Raw genomic sequence first — 16,976 nt, 5'->3', positions numbered from 1 at the left:
AAATGGCAAACCCAGTATCTTTGCCAAGGAAATCCCAAATGGGGTCACAAAAAGTCCCACACAACTGAAAAGTAACTTAACAACAATAAATCGGAATAATAATGTAATAATGCAGGCACATATGTAAAAGTGCTTTGCAAACCTTAAAACTTTATCATCATTACTATTATGGGTCTATTCCCCTATATTCCCTATATGGAAGTGCTTAAATGTGCCAGTGATGAAGGCACTCCCAGGGGCTAGGAGAAACCCCTCATTCCCTTTGGCAACAGAGGCATGATCCCAATCAGAATCCAAGCCTGAGTAAATTAGAAGCTGGTTGTCACCAGGAATAAAGATTTCCCCAGGAAGCTAACATATAAGTGTGGAGAAGCCAGGCCAGAGAGGCCTCAGTGGAGCGAGGAGACGTGCCACATGGGACATCAGTAGAATGACATAATCCACCTCCCTGAGGCCACAGCGGCAGCATGTGGCGACATGTTGGCAAGGTCCCAGGAGGCCTCCTGACTCAGCCCTATCAGTGAGGTTATGGGTTCAGACAGCTCCATATGGTAACTTACAACATATGTTTATGAAATGTCTGGCCAAGTTGAAGGTGCACACTCTGCAGCCAGGTTTGGGGAATGATCTTTTCAGAGCAAACTGAAGTTATCGGCCTTACAGGTCTCAAAGCTAAGGCTGTGCCATCATGAGCACCTTCTCCCAAGCCCAGGATGGGGGATTGGGGTGATGGGGGAGGGGAGGACTAACTAGGGTTCAGGGGGGAAAGATCTGAGGGCTTTACTTGACCACAGAGCCGATATGAGTCACCAGTGCGATCTGGCCACCAAGAGAGCAAGCTTCAGCTACATTATTATGAATAATAGTAGCAACAACAGCTAGCATTTCTGTAGCTCTCGGGTTTGCAAAGTACTCTACATGGATTATCTTATTTGATGATCACAACAGCCCTCTGAAGCAGGGTACTATCATTATCCCCCTTTCACAGATGAGGAAACTGAGGCTGAGATGGGAACTTGTCCATTGTCGCATAGCCAATGAGTGTCTGAGGTAGAGTTTGATCTCAGATCTTCCTGATTCCACTGCTTCAGTTAAAATGTCTGGAACAAAAGGTGTCTGCTGTCCTCTAAAGCAATCAGATTCCTCCTCTGGCTGCTTGGGTCCTGTTCCAGGCATCACTTTTTTAGGATGGATACTGACCAACGTTTAGAGAAGAATGCCCAGGAGAGTGAAGGGCCCAGAGGTCATGCCATATGAGAATGGATCAGAGGCAGAGGGAATGGTTAGCCTGGAGGAAAGGAGACTTGGGTGAGCTGGGGGTAGGGATGAGAGCTATCTTTGAGTATTTCAATTCTTTTTGCAGGATAGAAGAGGGAGTTCCAGAGAGACAGGTGTAGTTTTTTTTTTTAAGCAATTGGGGTTAAGTAACTTGCTCAAGGTTACACGGCCAGTTATTTCTGGGTTGGTGCTAAGTGTCTGAGCCCGGATTCGATCCCAGGTCATCCCGACACTGGAGCCGGTGCTCTTACTCGCTGTGCTACCTGGCCGCCCCGACAGGTGTAGATTTTATACAATGAAATACAAGTGATAGCCCAAAGTGGGATGGCTCCCGTTGGGAGGAGGTGGCTTCCCCTTCACTAACAGTGGGCAATGTCCTAGAGCAGTGAGTTGCTAAGTCTTAGAGTGCTGCCTGAGGCTCAAGGGCCCAGGGTCCTGTATCTAGCAAGTGTAATAGCCAGAATAGGACCCCAGGTTTTCCTGACTCCAAGCACAGTGGTCTAACCATTGTACCAGGCTGCCCCAAGTAGCAATCCTTCACTAATGGAACATGTCTTTCTTTTTGCATTTTTAGTCTGGCTCTCCTACCATCCACAACGGCACAAACAGGTATGAAGATCATAGTTCCTATTATTTCTCTCCTCCTCCTCCTCCCCCTTCCAGTACAATGCTCCTCCCCAATGCACTCCCTCTGCTTATGCCTACCTCCTGTACCCAGCTCCCCCTACACAAGCCCATTTATAAGCCTTTGCCCAGGGCTCATCCTTCCCTAAGAAGGGACATGGAGTCAGCAATTATACTAATAATTAATTCTCCATGAATGAAGGAAAGGAAAGGGCATTTATTGAGCACCTACTGTGTGCCCAATGCTATGCTGAGTATTGGGCATGTAAGTAGGGCAGCTCCTGGACTCTCTTCTGTGCTCCATTGTGGTGTGGAGGTGACCCTGGGTTCTGCAAGGCTATGCCAGTCCTAGCTAGAAAGGCTTGGAGGGCTGCAGCAGGAATGTACTTTTTAATGTCATTTAGGGCCCAGCCTCCATAATTGCATGGGAGCTCAACATTTGACACTTGGCCAGAAGGGGATGATTTTCTTCTTTGCCATGGGAATTCATTCATTCAGTTATTAAGCACACACTGGCTAGGCACTAGGTTAACAATATATGAAGATGCCCCCCACCCCCACCTTGCTAAGGCACAGATTGGCTGCAATCTATATTAATAGAGAGCATAGCCACAGTGGCGAGACAGAAAGAACACTGATCATTGTTCTAGCAATGACAGATATATACGTATTGAGCTCCTACCATGAGCAGACATATTCCAACGTCCCTTTAAGGCTGACCACCTTTGCTCAAAACAGCCCCATATGGGAGGCCCAGTGGCTGGAGGGCGTGGGCCTCAACCACAGAGCTGGGGACCAGATTTTCCTTTCTCATTGAAACTCCCCCAGTTTTTATTGGACTTGTTTTATGTGAAAACTCAGCTAATCTCTGGCGAGACAACCTCTTGTAAAAACAAACAAAATAGCGACTCTCGACTCTCTGAGATGGCCTAGCAGATGGGGAGATTGGCTGGCGGCTTTGTGAGACACCTCGGTGCTGGGGAGGGATTCCTATTCCCTCCCCCATCACTTCATTCCTTCTGAGGGCTATTATGCACAAAAGCTGTCATTCATTCATTCCCTCATTCATTCCTTCATTGGAGAAAGATTTCTTAAGTACTATGTGCAAGATTTTTTTTAATAAATAAATACACATCTGCAGAACACTATGCTAATTTCATAAGACCTGGTCAGTCCCTGTCCTTGTGGAACTTACCTTCTAGAAGGCAGGGAACATACAAACATAAATACTTACAATCTACCTTATATGACACGGGTTTGTCAGAGAATGGTGCCCTGAAACACTACTGGGGCCTTTTCCTTCTACTGACTGTTTCTTTGAGAGACATAGAATCACCTGGGGTCTGTGAGCTGATTTTAGTATTTTGATAACTATATGTCAAAATAATTGGTTTCCTTTGTAAATTTATGTATTTAAATATATTATTCTGAGAAGGGGGGTCCATAGGTTTCACCAGAAGAGATACAGGCCAAAACAAAAGTTAAGAAAATCCCTTGTCTACACTTAACCTCCAACTTCCCAGGTCACATTCCAGGGGCTTCTGACACACCCAGAACACTGGCTTTTAAATCTAGGTCCAGTGGTGCTGTCTGGAGGAACCCCAACTTTATGCTTCACACCAGTCCCAGCTATATGGCAGCACAGGCAAGACCAGCCCTGCTCTTTGTCTGGCCCCTCAGAAATCCACCTGATGAGAAAGAAGACAGCCCCTTTTCATGCAGCTTCTATGGCTGGTGGATTCTCTTTGCTGCCCCCTGACCTGGAACCCTCTGCTATTCTGTCCCCTCAGGCTGCCTCTGAAACGAACCTGTTCACCCTTCTCTGATGACTTTGACCTTCTGCCTCCCAAGCAAGCCAAGGAAGATGATCTCCAGAGAGGTAGGTGACTGTTCCCCTACCCCACCCTCACCTCCCACCCCCAGGTGCCATCTAATAGGATCAGAGGGTTAGAAAAGAAAGGGACCTCTGAATTCAGAGTCCAGTCCTCTCATCTCACAGAGGAGAACCCCAATGCCCAGAGAGGGCCTGGCATTGCTTTGCCCGGGGTTACACAGACAAGTTCTCTGACTCCAAGCCCCATGTTCTTTCCAGCACACCATGTTGATCTGTGCCCCGTTCTCTGAGAGAGTCAGGATGGGTCAGTCCCTGGTATCCCTCCAGGAGGGCTAACATCTGATATGAGGGATGAATAACAATAAACATCTTCAATATACAGCTTTTCAAAGCTTACAAAGGGTTTTTATGAACGTGAATGCATTTAAGGGAGGTGGAACAAATGAGATTATTCCCATTTTAGAGATGAGGAAATAGGTTCAGAGAGAGGTGAAGTAATTTGCCACAGTCAGACTGTTGGTAGGTGACAAACTCAATCTTAAACTCAGATCTTCTGAAACCAGTCTTCTCTTTGCAGTACCTTTTAGTCTTCCAAGAAATGTGTCATGCCCCTGGCCATGAGCACAATTCTATTTTAAGTGGGTGAACATTCTTCAGGGCTTGGATAAACAATGATAGCTGTGCTTACTTCTCTTCATTCTGGGCCCTGTAAAAAGTTTAGGAGGCAGGGACAGCTAGGTGGCACAGTGAATAGAGCACTGGCCCTGGAGTCAGGAGGACCTGAGTTCAAATCTGGCCTCAGACACTTAACACAAAAACTAGCCATGTGACCTTGGGCAAGTCGCTTAACCCCGATTGCCCTCCAAAAAGCAAAAACAAAAAAAAGTTTAGGAGGCTCAAAATTTCATGGTATAGTGGGGAAAGTATAGGATTTGGGATCAGAAGATGGATTTTATACCAATTTTATTACTTGTTATTGATTTGCCCCTGGGAAGGTTGATTATTCTCCCTGAGCCTTGATTCTGTCCCTATAGAATGAAGGAGCTAGAGGGAAATTAATAAAACATAAGGTCTCTTCCAGCTCTCAATCCACTCATCCTACGATCGATCCCCCCATATCTGAGATTATATTGACCTAATTCTTCCCTCTCATGTTAACTAAAAGCTGCTTCCTGTCCTTTGCAGTTTTGTTATATGTCCGGAGGGAGACAGAGGAAGTGTTTGATGCCCTCATGCTGAAGACCCCAGACCTCAAAGGGTTAAGGAATGCGGTAAGTTCTTTTCAGGTCTTCAGTTTCCTCAGGGAGGGGGAGAGGGAGAGAAGATGGTCTCCAGGGAGCTTGGATAATCACAGTAGGATACAGGTATCTCCACATCCCAAGCCTTTCTTTTCCCCCAGACACTTAAATAAGGAGATCTGGCTTCCTTCTTCCTCCTCTATTAGTCTTCACATTTGGGGTTCAAAAGGCATCTTAGAGAATCAAGTGTTAGAACCAGACATGACCTGGAAACATCAAATGTGAGAACAAGAAGGGTGATCCCAGGGTCATAGATTTAGAGCTAAAAGGGCTATTGAGAAGTCTGATTCCAAGTTCAAGCTTATACCAAGCTCCTGTTCAAAAGAGAGAGTGTCAGAGTTGGGAGGGCCCTTAGAACATGGAATTTCAGGGCTAGGAAGGGCCTTAGAACAGAGAATGTCAGGACTGGGAGGAGCCTTAGAACATGGAATGTCAGGACTGGGAGGGGCCTTAGAACAGAGAATGTCAGGGCTAGGAAGGACCTTAGAACATGGAATGTCAGGACTGAGAGGGGCCTTAGAACATAGAATGTCAGGGCTAGGAAGGACCTTAGAACAGAGAATGTGAGGACTGGGAGGGGCCTTAGAACATGGAATGTCAGGATAGGAAGGGCTTTAGAACATGGAATGGCAGACCATCTAGTTCACTATCTCAATCAGGAACTCCCATCACCGCATTCTTGACATGTTTTTCCCATTTTCTTACGAACGCCTCTAATGATGGAGAACTAGCTACTTCCAGAGGCAGCAGTATTGTATTGCTGTACACACTACTGGATAGAAAGTACTCATTCCTATACATGGAACCCAAATTTGCCTCTCATCCTCTGCTCCTGCTTCTGCTCTCTGGGGCCGATCTATCTTCCACAGGACAGGCCTTCAAAGATATTTGATAACAGTTACCGTGCCTTCCAGCCCCACTCCATTGTCTTCCTTCCTCCAGGCTAAACAGTCACCAATTATATTCCACACACGTTTCTAAAGTTATATATAAGGCACTGGGGTGGACTCTAGACATGTCCATTTCCTTTGCTCAATGCTGATATGGCATGGTTGTCAACCCTCCCTCTGCCCCGCCCCCCATAATGATTACTTTCACTGGATGTAGACCACTTTGTCAGGTTCCTTCCTAAAATGGGGGACCCAGCTTTGAGCATGGCACTCATGAGGCCTTCCTCCCTCACGGGCAATACTCAGACCAGGCCTGTGGTGTCTAGACTCTCTGATTCCATCAATAAAGCCTGAAAGCTGTATAGGCTTTTTTTCCTCCCTTCTTTTGGTCTCTCACATACATTATTGACTCAGGTTGAACCAGCAACCCACTAAAATCCCAAAAAGGTTTTCATATTTTTGGCTATAATGAAAAAAGCCAACATCTCTCTGATCCTATCTAGGGTCCATTAAAGTGAAACCTGAAGCCCCAGCTCCTCTGTGGCTCTCCCTGTTCCAGGGGGATTTGGGGAGCTGGGTTGCGGGAGGGACACATGAGGCATATTTCTGTGATGGTTATCTCCCTGGCTGCTATAACATTGGCTCCTCGGGAAAAGCACAGGCTGTAAATTCTCCATAATCTGATGGCTGCTTTATGATGGGCCAGTGCCTTTGTTAGCCTTGCAAACCTGTTTCTCTGTGAGATTTAACAGAAATGAAACCAAGTGGTCTTGCATAGACTGAGATGGAGACATCCACAGGGCTTGTTCACAGGGTTCAGCAGGAGGAAGGATTTCCCAAACTGGGCCCTCCAACAATGGGATGGATCGCTTCTGGAGCTAGTGAGTTCCCTGACCCTGGAGGTGTTCAAATTGAGGCTAGATGACCATACTATGGAGAACATCAGGCCAGGGATTGAACTTAATGACCTCTCCAATCCCTTCAAAACTAGCTGTGGACCATGGAGTGTCACTGACTGGCTTACCTGTCACTGAGTCAGGCAATGTGCTAAGGGCTAGAGATGCAATGAAAGGTAAAAAGAATCCCTGCCTTCAAGCAGTTTATACTTGAATAATGGAGAAAACCTATAACTACATAGGTACATATAAGATACATATAGAGCTGGTAGAAAGTAACCTTAGAGGGCTGTTCAAATATGGCCTTGGCATCATGCAAATGAATTCCTGGCTGTTCTCTTGCAGATCTCTGAGAAGTACGGTTTTCCTGAAGAAAGCATTTACAAAGTCTATAAAAAATGCAAGCGCGGGTAAGTAACAGTACTCAGGGAAATGCTGGCACTTACTTGTCTACAGTCTTTGGCCTTAACAAGGTTATAAATCACAAGTAGGTCCAACCCACTGGTGGGACCCAAGACATAAAGGGCTTCCTTGTGTCCAGGTGAATGGAGTTGGTGTCTGTGTGAGTTCCTGGCTTAGCTAATGGTTCTGAGAGGGAAGGCGATGGGGAAGCATCCCCCAAGCCCTCAAGAGAATGGGCTAAGCTCACCTTCTACCCTCATCCAGTCTAATGTTCTATGTACTGAGACTCCTCCCAGCTGACATTCCATGTTCTAAGGGCCCTCCTAGCTCTGACATCCTGTGTTCTAAAGCCCCTCTCAGTCCTGAGATCTCTTCCAGCTTTTTCCCAACATTTTAAGGTTCTGAGTCTGAGTGTCTCATCATTTCCCTATGCTGAATGGGTATGGTAGCTTGCCTACAATAGACCTTTTCAGTGTTCAGGAGCTTGTCCCCACTCCCATTCTCCCCATTCTGTGTAGGATAGAGCAGCCTTAGAAATCATTCTGATGGGAGCCAGAGCAAGACCCCCTGGGGGAGACAATGAGGAATGGTACTGGGAGATATAAGCCTGTTAAGAGCCTGCCTCAGACCAATGTGTCATACTCAGACTGAAAGAATTTGGGAGTAAAACCACTTAAGCCTAAAGGCTGACTGGGAGGGGTCTTAGAGATAATTCAGTGCAACCCCCCTCATTTTACAGAGGAGAAAACTGAGGCTAGAGTTACATAGGTAGTATGGGAAGTCCAGGAAGAAATTCCACCCCAGCTCCTTTGACTATTGGCAGGTGTTGAAAGTGGATAAAGCGCTGGCCTCTGAATCAGGGAGATCTGGGTGCTAATCCTGCCTCAGACATTTACTGGCTGTGTGCAGCTGGGCAAGTCACTTAACCTCTAATTAGCCTCAATTTTATCATCTGTGAAAGGGGGATCATAATAGCACCGACATCCCAGGGTTGTTGTGAGGATCAAATAAGATAGCATATGTAAAATGCTTTGCAAACCTTAACGTATTATATAAGTGCCAGTGATGGTTATCATTATTGCTAGTCTTACAAAGTTTCTACTCCACCACCGGGCTGGTTTCCTCCCAGGGATCCCACTGACATCATGTCAAAATCCAATAGACAGAATTGTTGGAGTTAAAAGGAGCAAGACACTTTTGTTTTATTGTGCATGTCCATGTATGATTTGCAGTGGCAGAGGAGAGGTGGGCAGAGAAGGGAAGGACAGTGGCAGAAGCACTGGGCTTGGTGTCAGGAGACCCTCATTAGTATTGTGACTATGACACAACTAGCTTCGTAACTTAGCCAAGTCATTTCCCCTCTCTGAGTCTCAGTTTCCCCATCTGAAAAAAGGGGAACAATAATGCTTATGTTTCCTACCTCAGGGGGTTGTTATGAGGAAAATACTATACAAACCTTTAAGAACTTTAGAAATAAAAACTGTTTACTTAACCCCGATTGCTAAAAAAAAGAAAAGAAAAGAAAAGAAATAAAAACTGTTAATAAGGATTATAGGATTGTTTAGGGAGCAAGAAGGAGGCCAGTCTGGCTTTGGGGGTGGGGGGAGAGGCAGGGGAGTTTTCATTCTATAGAGTAGTTGGACACAGGGTACACAGTAGGTATTTAATGAGTACTTTTCGAATTGGAAAATATTGGGGCATCAGCTAACATCAAATGAGAAAATGAATGCAAATTACTTTGTGAACCTGAAATTACTATATAAATGTCAGTATTTTTATTACCCGCCCTCCCCCTTCCCTCTTCTGCCTCCCCTGATGGGAGTCAGCACCCTCTGTTTTTCTGTTGAAATTCACATGTACTGAGCCAGACATCTCCCTCCCACCTCCTGTGCCCCCCCCCCAACCCCACCCATAGCAGGAGTGGGCAGGTTTGGCCTCCTCCGAGCCCAGCCAGTGTCTGGGAAGCAACAATTTGCAGTCATTATGTGCTGGCTGCTGATTGGGGAATCATTATTTATGAGTGATTAACAGTAAATAATACCAACTGGTTAACTGAAAGACTCTTCCCCACCCATCCCCAGTTCTGCCTGGACAATGGCCCGAAACTGAGACCTCTCCCTCTAAATCCCTCCCCAGGGTGATTCTCTTCTCCCACCCCTCATCCTCCTCAGCCCCCTGCCCCCAGCAGCATTGTACTCTTTTACTTATTAATAGCCTCTGGAAGGAGACCAGGAATTCTGCCTCCAGACATTGTCTGGGCCTTTTCCTTTTAGAGGTTTTGTGAGTCCCCCTTACCTGACCACCACCCCCTCTCCATAATGTTCCCTGGGCTGGGACTGAGAGTTGACAAAGGGTTGAGGGGAGGGGCTGGGCAAGGGTCCTAACCACCTGTCCCTCTTCCTTCTGACCAACCCTACCAGTGCACAGAGAGGACATGTTAGAAAATCAGTAACAGCTCAGGCATAGAATAGCCCTTTTCCTGCCCACAAAAGCAAGTAGAGGAAAGAAGACAGGTGAGATTATCTCCCATTTTACAGACAAGGAAACTGAAACACAAAACCAGAAGTACCCTGACCAAAGTGACTTGGCTAATAAAGGATGAGATAGGGAAATTCGGGATCTTTTCATAATAAGTATAGCTCACATTTGGTTTATAAATTGCTTTCCCTACAACAGTCCTGTGAGGCATAGATCTGGATCTGGAAGGGCCCTCAGAGGCCAGTTAGTCCAACTTCCTTATTTTTAAGATGAGGAAACTGAGACCCTCAAAACTTAAAATTACACAAGTAGTCAGTTTCAGAATTAGGCTTCAAACATAGTTGTTCTGATTCAAGGACCAGAACTCTTTCCGCTGAGATTGAATTGCCTTTCAACAAATGAGAGGATTGTCACTTTGTAGATGAGGAATCTATGGCCTTACTCATGTCTACATAGCTGGTAACTGTCTAAGCTGGAATTTGAACTTGGGTCTCCTTGACCCACATGGTATGTGTTTGAGGTTTATTCCCTGGGCCATGCTGTCTCTTCACATAAGAGTCCTCAATATGTCTGTCTCCTCTCATTCACCACTATGACCATTCTCTTCACCACAGACCACAAATCAAGGAAAGAAGTTTCCCAAGGGAAGGAGGCTTCATGAAGGCATCAGCAGAGCAGAATATGGACTAGGATTCAGGAGATAAATCAGTTCCAGTTCTCAGTTCTGGCTCTGCCACTAATTTGGTGTATAACTTTTAAGGCATATAACTTTTTAAGGTCTCAGTTGCTTCATCTGTGAAATAGGAACAATTGCCATTGACGTACCTACAGGCAGAAGGCAAGATTTCTTGAGATCTCTTCCAGCTCTAAGATGTATGATTCTCTAATGAGCTCATCACCAGGAGCCCTGAGAATGGCTGTGTGTGTGTTTTGTTTAGTTAAGTTTCGGTTTTAAACTGGGGCTCCCGTGCTAACTGGAGCTGAATCAGAAGCCCAGCTCAGTGCTGAATGCTGCCTTGCCCCAACAAGCCCAGAGTGACTTTCCCTTGGTTTCTTCCTTCTGACTTGCTTACCAAAACTCTCAAGGTTTGGGGGCAGGGTAAGCAGAGTCTTTGGCTCTCCCCAGCAGTTTGGAGGATAAAATGTGGTGGATTCTGAAAAGTTCACAAGGGGAAGGCATTAGTAGTCTGGGCAGCTCCTGGAAGCCCAGTTGGGAGCTTCTTTCCCCAGTCTACCAGCTGGAATGCTGGCAGATTCATAGGGTTTAAAGTTGAATTGGCACTTTCGAACACAGAATGCCTAAGCTAGAAAGGTATTTCAGAAAATCAGATGTCAGAATTAAGCTAAAATGTTGGTGCAAAATACCCATAGAAAAGGGCGGCCAGGTAGCACAGAGAGTGAGAGCACCGGCTCCAGTGTCGGGCTGACCTGGAGATCCCGGGCTCAGACACTTAGCACCCACCCAGAAACACCTGGCCGTGTAACCTTGAGCAAGTTACTTAATCCCGATTGCTTTAAAAAAAAAAAAACCATAGAAGATAGAATGATAAAAGAGGCCTTAGACTATAGAATCAAAGCTGAATGAGACCTTGAGACATAGAATGATAGAGCCAGAAGGGACCATTCTGAGAACACAGAATTTTGAGTTAGGAGGGATTGTAGAACATGGAATGTCAGAGTTAGAAGGAGCCTTGGAACAGACAATGTCAGAAATGGGAGAGACCTTTGCGTTTATTGAGCCTATCCCCCACATTTTCATAGGGATTAGGGTCACAGACTTAGAACTGGGATCCTATCTAGCCTAATACCACACTTTACAGTTAGGGAAACAGTGTCCCAAGCCCTTCCCAAAAGATATTTTCCATTGAAGTGGCAGAAGCATGATTCACCCCCACATCTTCTGACTCTAAATTCAATATTCTTACCACTACACACACTACCCCACTTCTTCCATCTTTCCCTCTAAGGAGAGGACAATTACAGTTCTTAACCCTATGGCAGGGTTGACTTAGGGTGTGTCTCTTGGAAGGTTCTACTGAAGCAGGAACACCTTTTGCAGATTGTAAGAATTTCTAACCCTAATTCTAAGGTGGCTCTGATTGGGCTGCTTCAAATGAGCAGATCAGGAGAAATATCCCCCTAGAAATGCTTTTCTGAAGAGGCCCTGCTGACTCCCTACCCTTCCCTGGGTCCAGTTCTCTCTGTAATCTGATGAACAGGAAATTCTAATAAATGGCCAAGTTTATTTTCATAAAGCTACACAGCAAGTCCTCTGGACAAAGAGAGATACCATCAGCCTTGCAAGCATCACTGAGTGCTTGGAAGATTAACTAATACATTGTTTTTGCTGGCTCCTGGCCAGGTTTTTAATGTGAAGTGAGACAGATAGTAAAAATGACAATCAGGTCACACATTATGCTTGCTGTTGCTTTAGGTGCTGGGGTATTCATACCCCTTTATACACATCTTCCAGCTGAAAAGACCAGATTTACATTGTTTTCAGAGCCTAAACAAGATGAGGTGGGAGGGAGATTGAAACTACAACCAATTGTCTCCTTCTGGGGTTCCCCTCTGCCTGAGAAGGGACAGGCTGGGGGTGGGGAGGGAGAAAGCTACAAGGCAAGACTTTAACCTAAACAAGGAAATCTTGACAGAAGGGAATAAGCTTCTGCTCTGTGACCTTCTAGAATTCACAGGGAGGCATTGGGTTCAATGGAAAGATCAGTTGGTTTGGGCCTCATGGGACCCAGGTTGAAATTCTACTTCTGTTCCCTAGTACCTCTTTGAACTTGGGCAAGCCACTTCCCTTGTCTTAGCCACAGTTTCCACATCTGTAAAATGAGGAGATTTGACTGAGTACATGACCTCTGAGATCCCTTGCAGTTCTCTAGAGACCCTGGTTGGAATCCTAGCTCAGCCATTTTCAATCTAGGGGAATCATAGACAATAATCACTGTATCCTTAGCTTTCTCATCTGTAAACTGACAGGTTTGGACTAGGTGGCCTCTATGGTCCCTGAGATAGATGATTCTTTCATTCAATAACTCTTATGTCAGTGCTCTTCCCTCCTCAAGGCAGAGAAAGAAGCCCATTTTGGCCACAGGGGCCAGAGGCTTTGAATCTGATGAGGTCCTAGAGGCTCCCCTCTGACCTTCCCCTACCCCAAGAACAGCAAGACAAAGGGCCCTCTGTGAAACTGACTAGCAAATAAGTCTAAGTATGACTCCAGGAAAGAACTCTTCTAACTGGCAGTGATCAACCAGGATGCACATGGTTCTGTGAGCACCCTAACCTCGAGCAGAGACCTTCAGCCCAGAGAATAACAGCTCTCTGGATGCTGCCAGAGATAAGCCTGTGAAGGACTCCTCCATCCCCAAGGCTCCATGGTTTGCCTAATGACTGGTTGGAGTTGAGAAAAACTTGCCCTGCTCACTGCTCACCAGGACTGTGATTCATCCTGCCCAACCTTGGGCCAATGTTGTCTAGTGTTTAGGTATAGCAGCAGCTCTGGTGGGAGCCAAGGGAAGGGAAAGGTCTGTACCATGTGGGACAGTGCCTTATGGTATGACAGACTAAAATGGGTTCAAGCCACTGGTTTGGCAAGAACTAACTCTGTGATCTTGAGTTTCTTACTTTACCTCTCAAGTGGAGATAACAATATGTGTGTGATCTGCCTCCTCAAGAAAAGCAAAGCAATTTGACAAACTTCAAGGGTTGTATAAGGAGTAGATTAGTATTAATCCTAGTGTGATGGTTCTTATTTTCTAAGATCCCTTCCACCTCTAAAATTCCATGTTCTGAGGTCTTCTACCACTCTGATATGCCATGTTCCAAGACCCTGCCCAGCTCTGATATTCAATGTTCTAATGGTCCTTCCAGCTCGGACATGCAGGGTTCTAAGGTTTCTCTCAGCTCTAACATTCTATGCTGTAAGGTTCCTCCTCTATCCAGATCTGACATTCCATGTTCTAAGGAGCCACCCAGCTCTGATATTCCATGGTTTAAGATCCCTTCCAGCTCTGACATTCTGTGTTTTAAGGTTCCTCCCAACTCTGATATTCTATGTTCTAAGCAACCTTCTAGTTTCCGACATTCCCTGTTCTAAAGGCCCTCCCAATTCTGACATTTTGTGTTCTAAGGTCCCTCTTAGCACCTACATTCAATGCCTCTATGGCCCTACAATTGTCCAATTTTTAGGTTAAGGCAGTTGTGCTTAGTAGTCAGGAGAGCCATCCACCTGAGGAGACCCCAGAGAGAGAGAAATATTTAATGTAGTCATTGGGAAAGGGAGAATTTTCACTCTTAAGAACCTATGAGGCTTTAAATATAATTAAAAATACATTCAATTTGGCTTCTCATTTTGTGGAGATTACATTAAACCACAATACATAATTTGTGAAGTTTTTATAAAAAGTAACTGTTTAAAACCTTTTTTCTCTAAAAATTTGCAATAATATCATTAAAGATAAAAAAAAAAAAAGAACCTACGAGTCTCATCTTGAATTCTCCAGTTGTTCCCAGCTTTAGATCCCTTCACAGTACTTGAACCTTGACACTGAGGTCCTTCCATCTTGTGGGTCTGCTCATCCTCTCCTCTCTCCTTTTCCAGGATCTTGGTGAACATGGACAACAACATCATCCAGCACTACAGTAACCATGTGGCCTTCCTGCTTGACATGGGAGAACTTGATGGCAAAATTCAGATTATCCTGAAGGAGCTCTAGGGCCCCAGCATTGCTCTGCCCTTGGACCTATGGGCCTACATTTGACTCCCAGAGCCAGAGCGTAGCCCTAAAAGCCCAACACGACCTCTTTCTATTCCTCAGTGTTCTCACTTACTTGAATGCACTCGCCTGGAAGAGAAGATGTGCAGTCTTCAGAAATAGCCTTTGCAACTCCCAAGAGGAGCCTTTGCTCAGTCTTTGAATCCAGAGACATCAGCCTATCCCACTCTTGAGAGCAGAACCTTCTGACTTCTTGCACGGGGGCTGCCATGTTGTACCCAGTGGCAAGATGTTTTGGTTGGGATATTGGTGGTCTTGGTGTCCAAGGTCACTCTTCTGGTATCTCATATTTATCATCTCCATTTCCAGACAGAAGAACAGAGAGGCAGATGGGGAAATTCCATTCATGCAAGAAAAAAACATTTGAAGGCAGAGCCAGCCAAACCAGGCCCCACACTCCTCACTCATTGTCCCGAACCAAAGTATGAATATTGTTGCTCTCAAGGGAGGATTCAAAGGAATTTCTGAGTTAATATTTTGTACTGTTTCATTCTCTGATGCCAGGGTCACTAATAATCTGGTCTATGTTGCTACTTTGTTGCGCCTTGATATCGCCATCACCTGTCACCTCATTCTTAACTGAAGTCATGCTGCTGTTTGATATTGTTACAATTTTTCATTGCTATAATCGGACACCTTATCATTGTTATTAATTAGGTCTGCCTTAGAATCTATATTGCCACCAGACATCAAGTTCAGTTCATATATTTGCATACTTGATAGGTTCTCCCAGGATTGCTTGTTAATTACTGTTACCAATGGAGACAACTCTACATCTGCCCTTTCTGTTGCAGATCATATGCCTTCCTTGGTACCATGTTGCTATTAGCATGATGTTACTACTTAATATCAAGTCTGTAGTTGCTTGATATTATGTTGCCATGCCAATAGTTGCTGCCACATTATTCAAAACTGTTACTGGTCATACAATGTCATTACTCATCATTCTGTTATTTGCTGATGCCAGTTTTACTAATGATCTCATGGATGTTCTCTGATTGTTATTCCCTGATACTCCATTCCTAATTGAGGCCATGTTTCTCTTTGGTACTGTTATAATTCATCATGGCTGCAAACCAATGCCTTGTTGCCATTGTAATTGTTCAGATCTGTTACTGGAGACATAATTTGAGTTCAGACACGCAGTTCAACCTATGTGATTGTGTACTTGATAGATGATCATTCCAAAGCATGTTGTTAACTTTTTACCACTAGACACAACTGTATATCTGCCCTTTCTGTTGCAAATCATATGCTTTCCTTAGTATCATGTTGCTATTAGTGTGGTGTTATTCCTTAATATCAAGTCTGTAGTTGCTTGATATTATGTTGTCATTTCATACATGCTAATAGTTGCCGCCACATTGTTTGAAACTATGTTACTGGTCATAGTACCATACAATGTCATTTGCTGCCGTATTTTATTGAATATTGTTGTATACTGATGCCATGTTAATGTGTGAAATAGTGCCTCGTTATGCTTGTCTATGTGTTATATATATATAAAATATAAATATGTATTGTGTATATATATATATGCAACATTTTATATTTTTCACGGTACATTTTTATCATTTCAAACAATGTGTTATTTCACATTTCTTGGATTTTTTTAAAAAAACTTTTTGTATTAGTATGTCATTTAGTAATAAAGGATTGCCTACCCAACACATCAGATTCAGTATTGCTTCCTTTTGCTAATGTCTCCAGAAATCAGAGAATCAAGCAGGTCAGCCTCATTTGACAATGAATCTTCTCTCTCTTTCGGTTTCTCTGTCTCTCTCTTTCTCTGTCCTTTCTCTCTCTCTCCTTCTCTCTCTCTCCCCCAACCTATAAATGTTCCCCATTTTGAAGACTGACAAAGAAGTTTCTGGAATGGTGAGGATAGAGATGTCAGATATGGGAAGATCTGAGGATTTGGAATTCCTGCTGCATCCAAGCCCCACACATTAAGGGGGGATCATTGTAGCTTTGACAATAGCACCTACTTGGAGGATTGTATTTTATAGGCTATGATGCATTTTACAAACACTTTCACCCTCTGGTCCTCACAGCAACTTTGTAATGGAGGCAGAGAAAAGACCATTATCCTCATTTTACAAATGAAGAAATAGACCTGGAGAAATGAGGCCTGAAATGATACCAGATGGGTGTCATTCTTCTCATATCAGGACTATCTCATAGCATATATTGAATAGGTTCATGACCTACACAAAAGGAAAGGACATCTGTGTGAGGAAGGCAACATCTCCAAGGGCAAAGTCCTCCTTCCCTTCCAGATATACTAAGCAAGGTGCCAGATCTACCTATTTCTTAGGGGAAGTAATAGTTTTAAGAAATTTACTTCTTGTACTTTCTTTTAAGAAATTTACTTCTTAAAACTATAGGATGTTAGCAGTGGAAAATGTTTCAGAACACAGAACATCAGAACTGGGAGGGATCTTAGAACCTAGAATATCAGACCTAGAGAGAACAAAGAGTATTAGAGCTAA

General features: G+C 44.4%; 1 protein-coding gene across 1 annotated transcript in view; it reads left to right on the top strand.

Annotated features, from left to right (window-relative positions):
* The window catches only part of GRHL3 (grainyhead like transcription factor 3), a 46,169-nt gene extending 30,015 nt beyond the window's left edge, over nucleotides 1–16,154 (top strand). Inside the window, exons 12-16 of the mRNA XM_069079090.1 lie at nucleotides 1,853–1,887; nucleotides 3,693–3,781; nucleotides 4,922–5,007; nucleotides 7,166–7,230; nucleotides 14,310–16,154. Of these exons, the coding sequence (XP_068935191.1) occupies nucleotides 1,853–1,887; nucleotides 3,693–3,781; nucleotides 4,922–5,007; nucleotides 7,166–7,230; nucleotides 14,310–14,424 (390 nt within the window). The 3' untranslated portion in view covers nucleotides 14,425–16,154. The remainder of the gene's footprint in view (nucleotides 1–1,852; nucleotides 1,888–3,692; nucleotides 3,782–4,921; nucleotides 5,008–7,165; nucleotides 7,231–14,309) is intronic.
* Nucleotides 16,155–16,976: the final 822 nt, after the last annotated feature.

Source organism: Petaurus breviceps, unplaced genomic scaffold, assembly GCF_028583685.1.
Source record: "Petaurus breviceps papuanus isolate PSGF00001 unplaced genomic scaffold, PetGlider_PUasm1.0 91041, whole genome shotgun sequence".
NCBI lineage: Eukaryota > Metazoa > Chordata > Mammalia > Diprotodontia > Petauridae > Petaurus > Petaurus breviceps.
The sequence above is the reverse complement of the archived record's forward strand: the minus strand, read 5'-3'. Positions and strand labels throughout refer to the sequence as shown.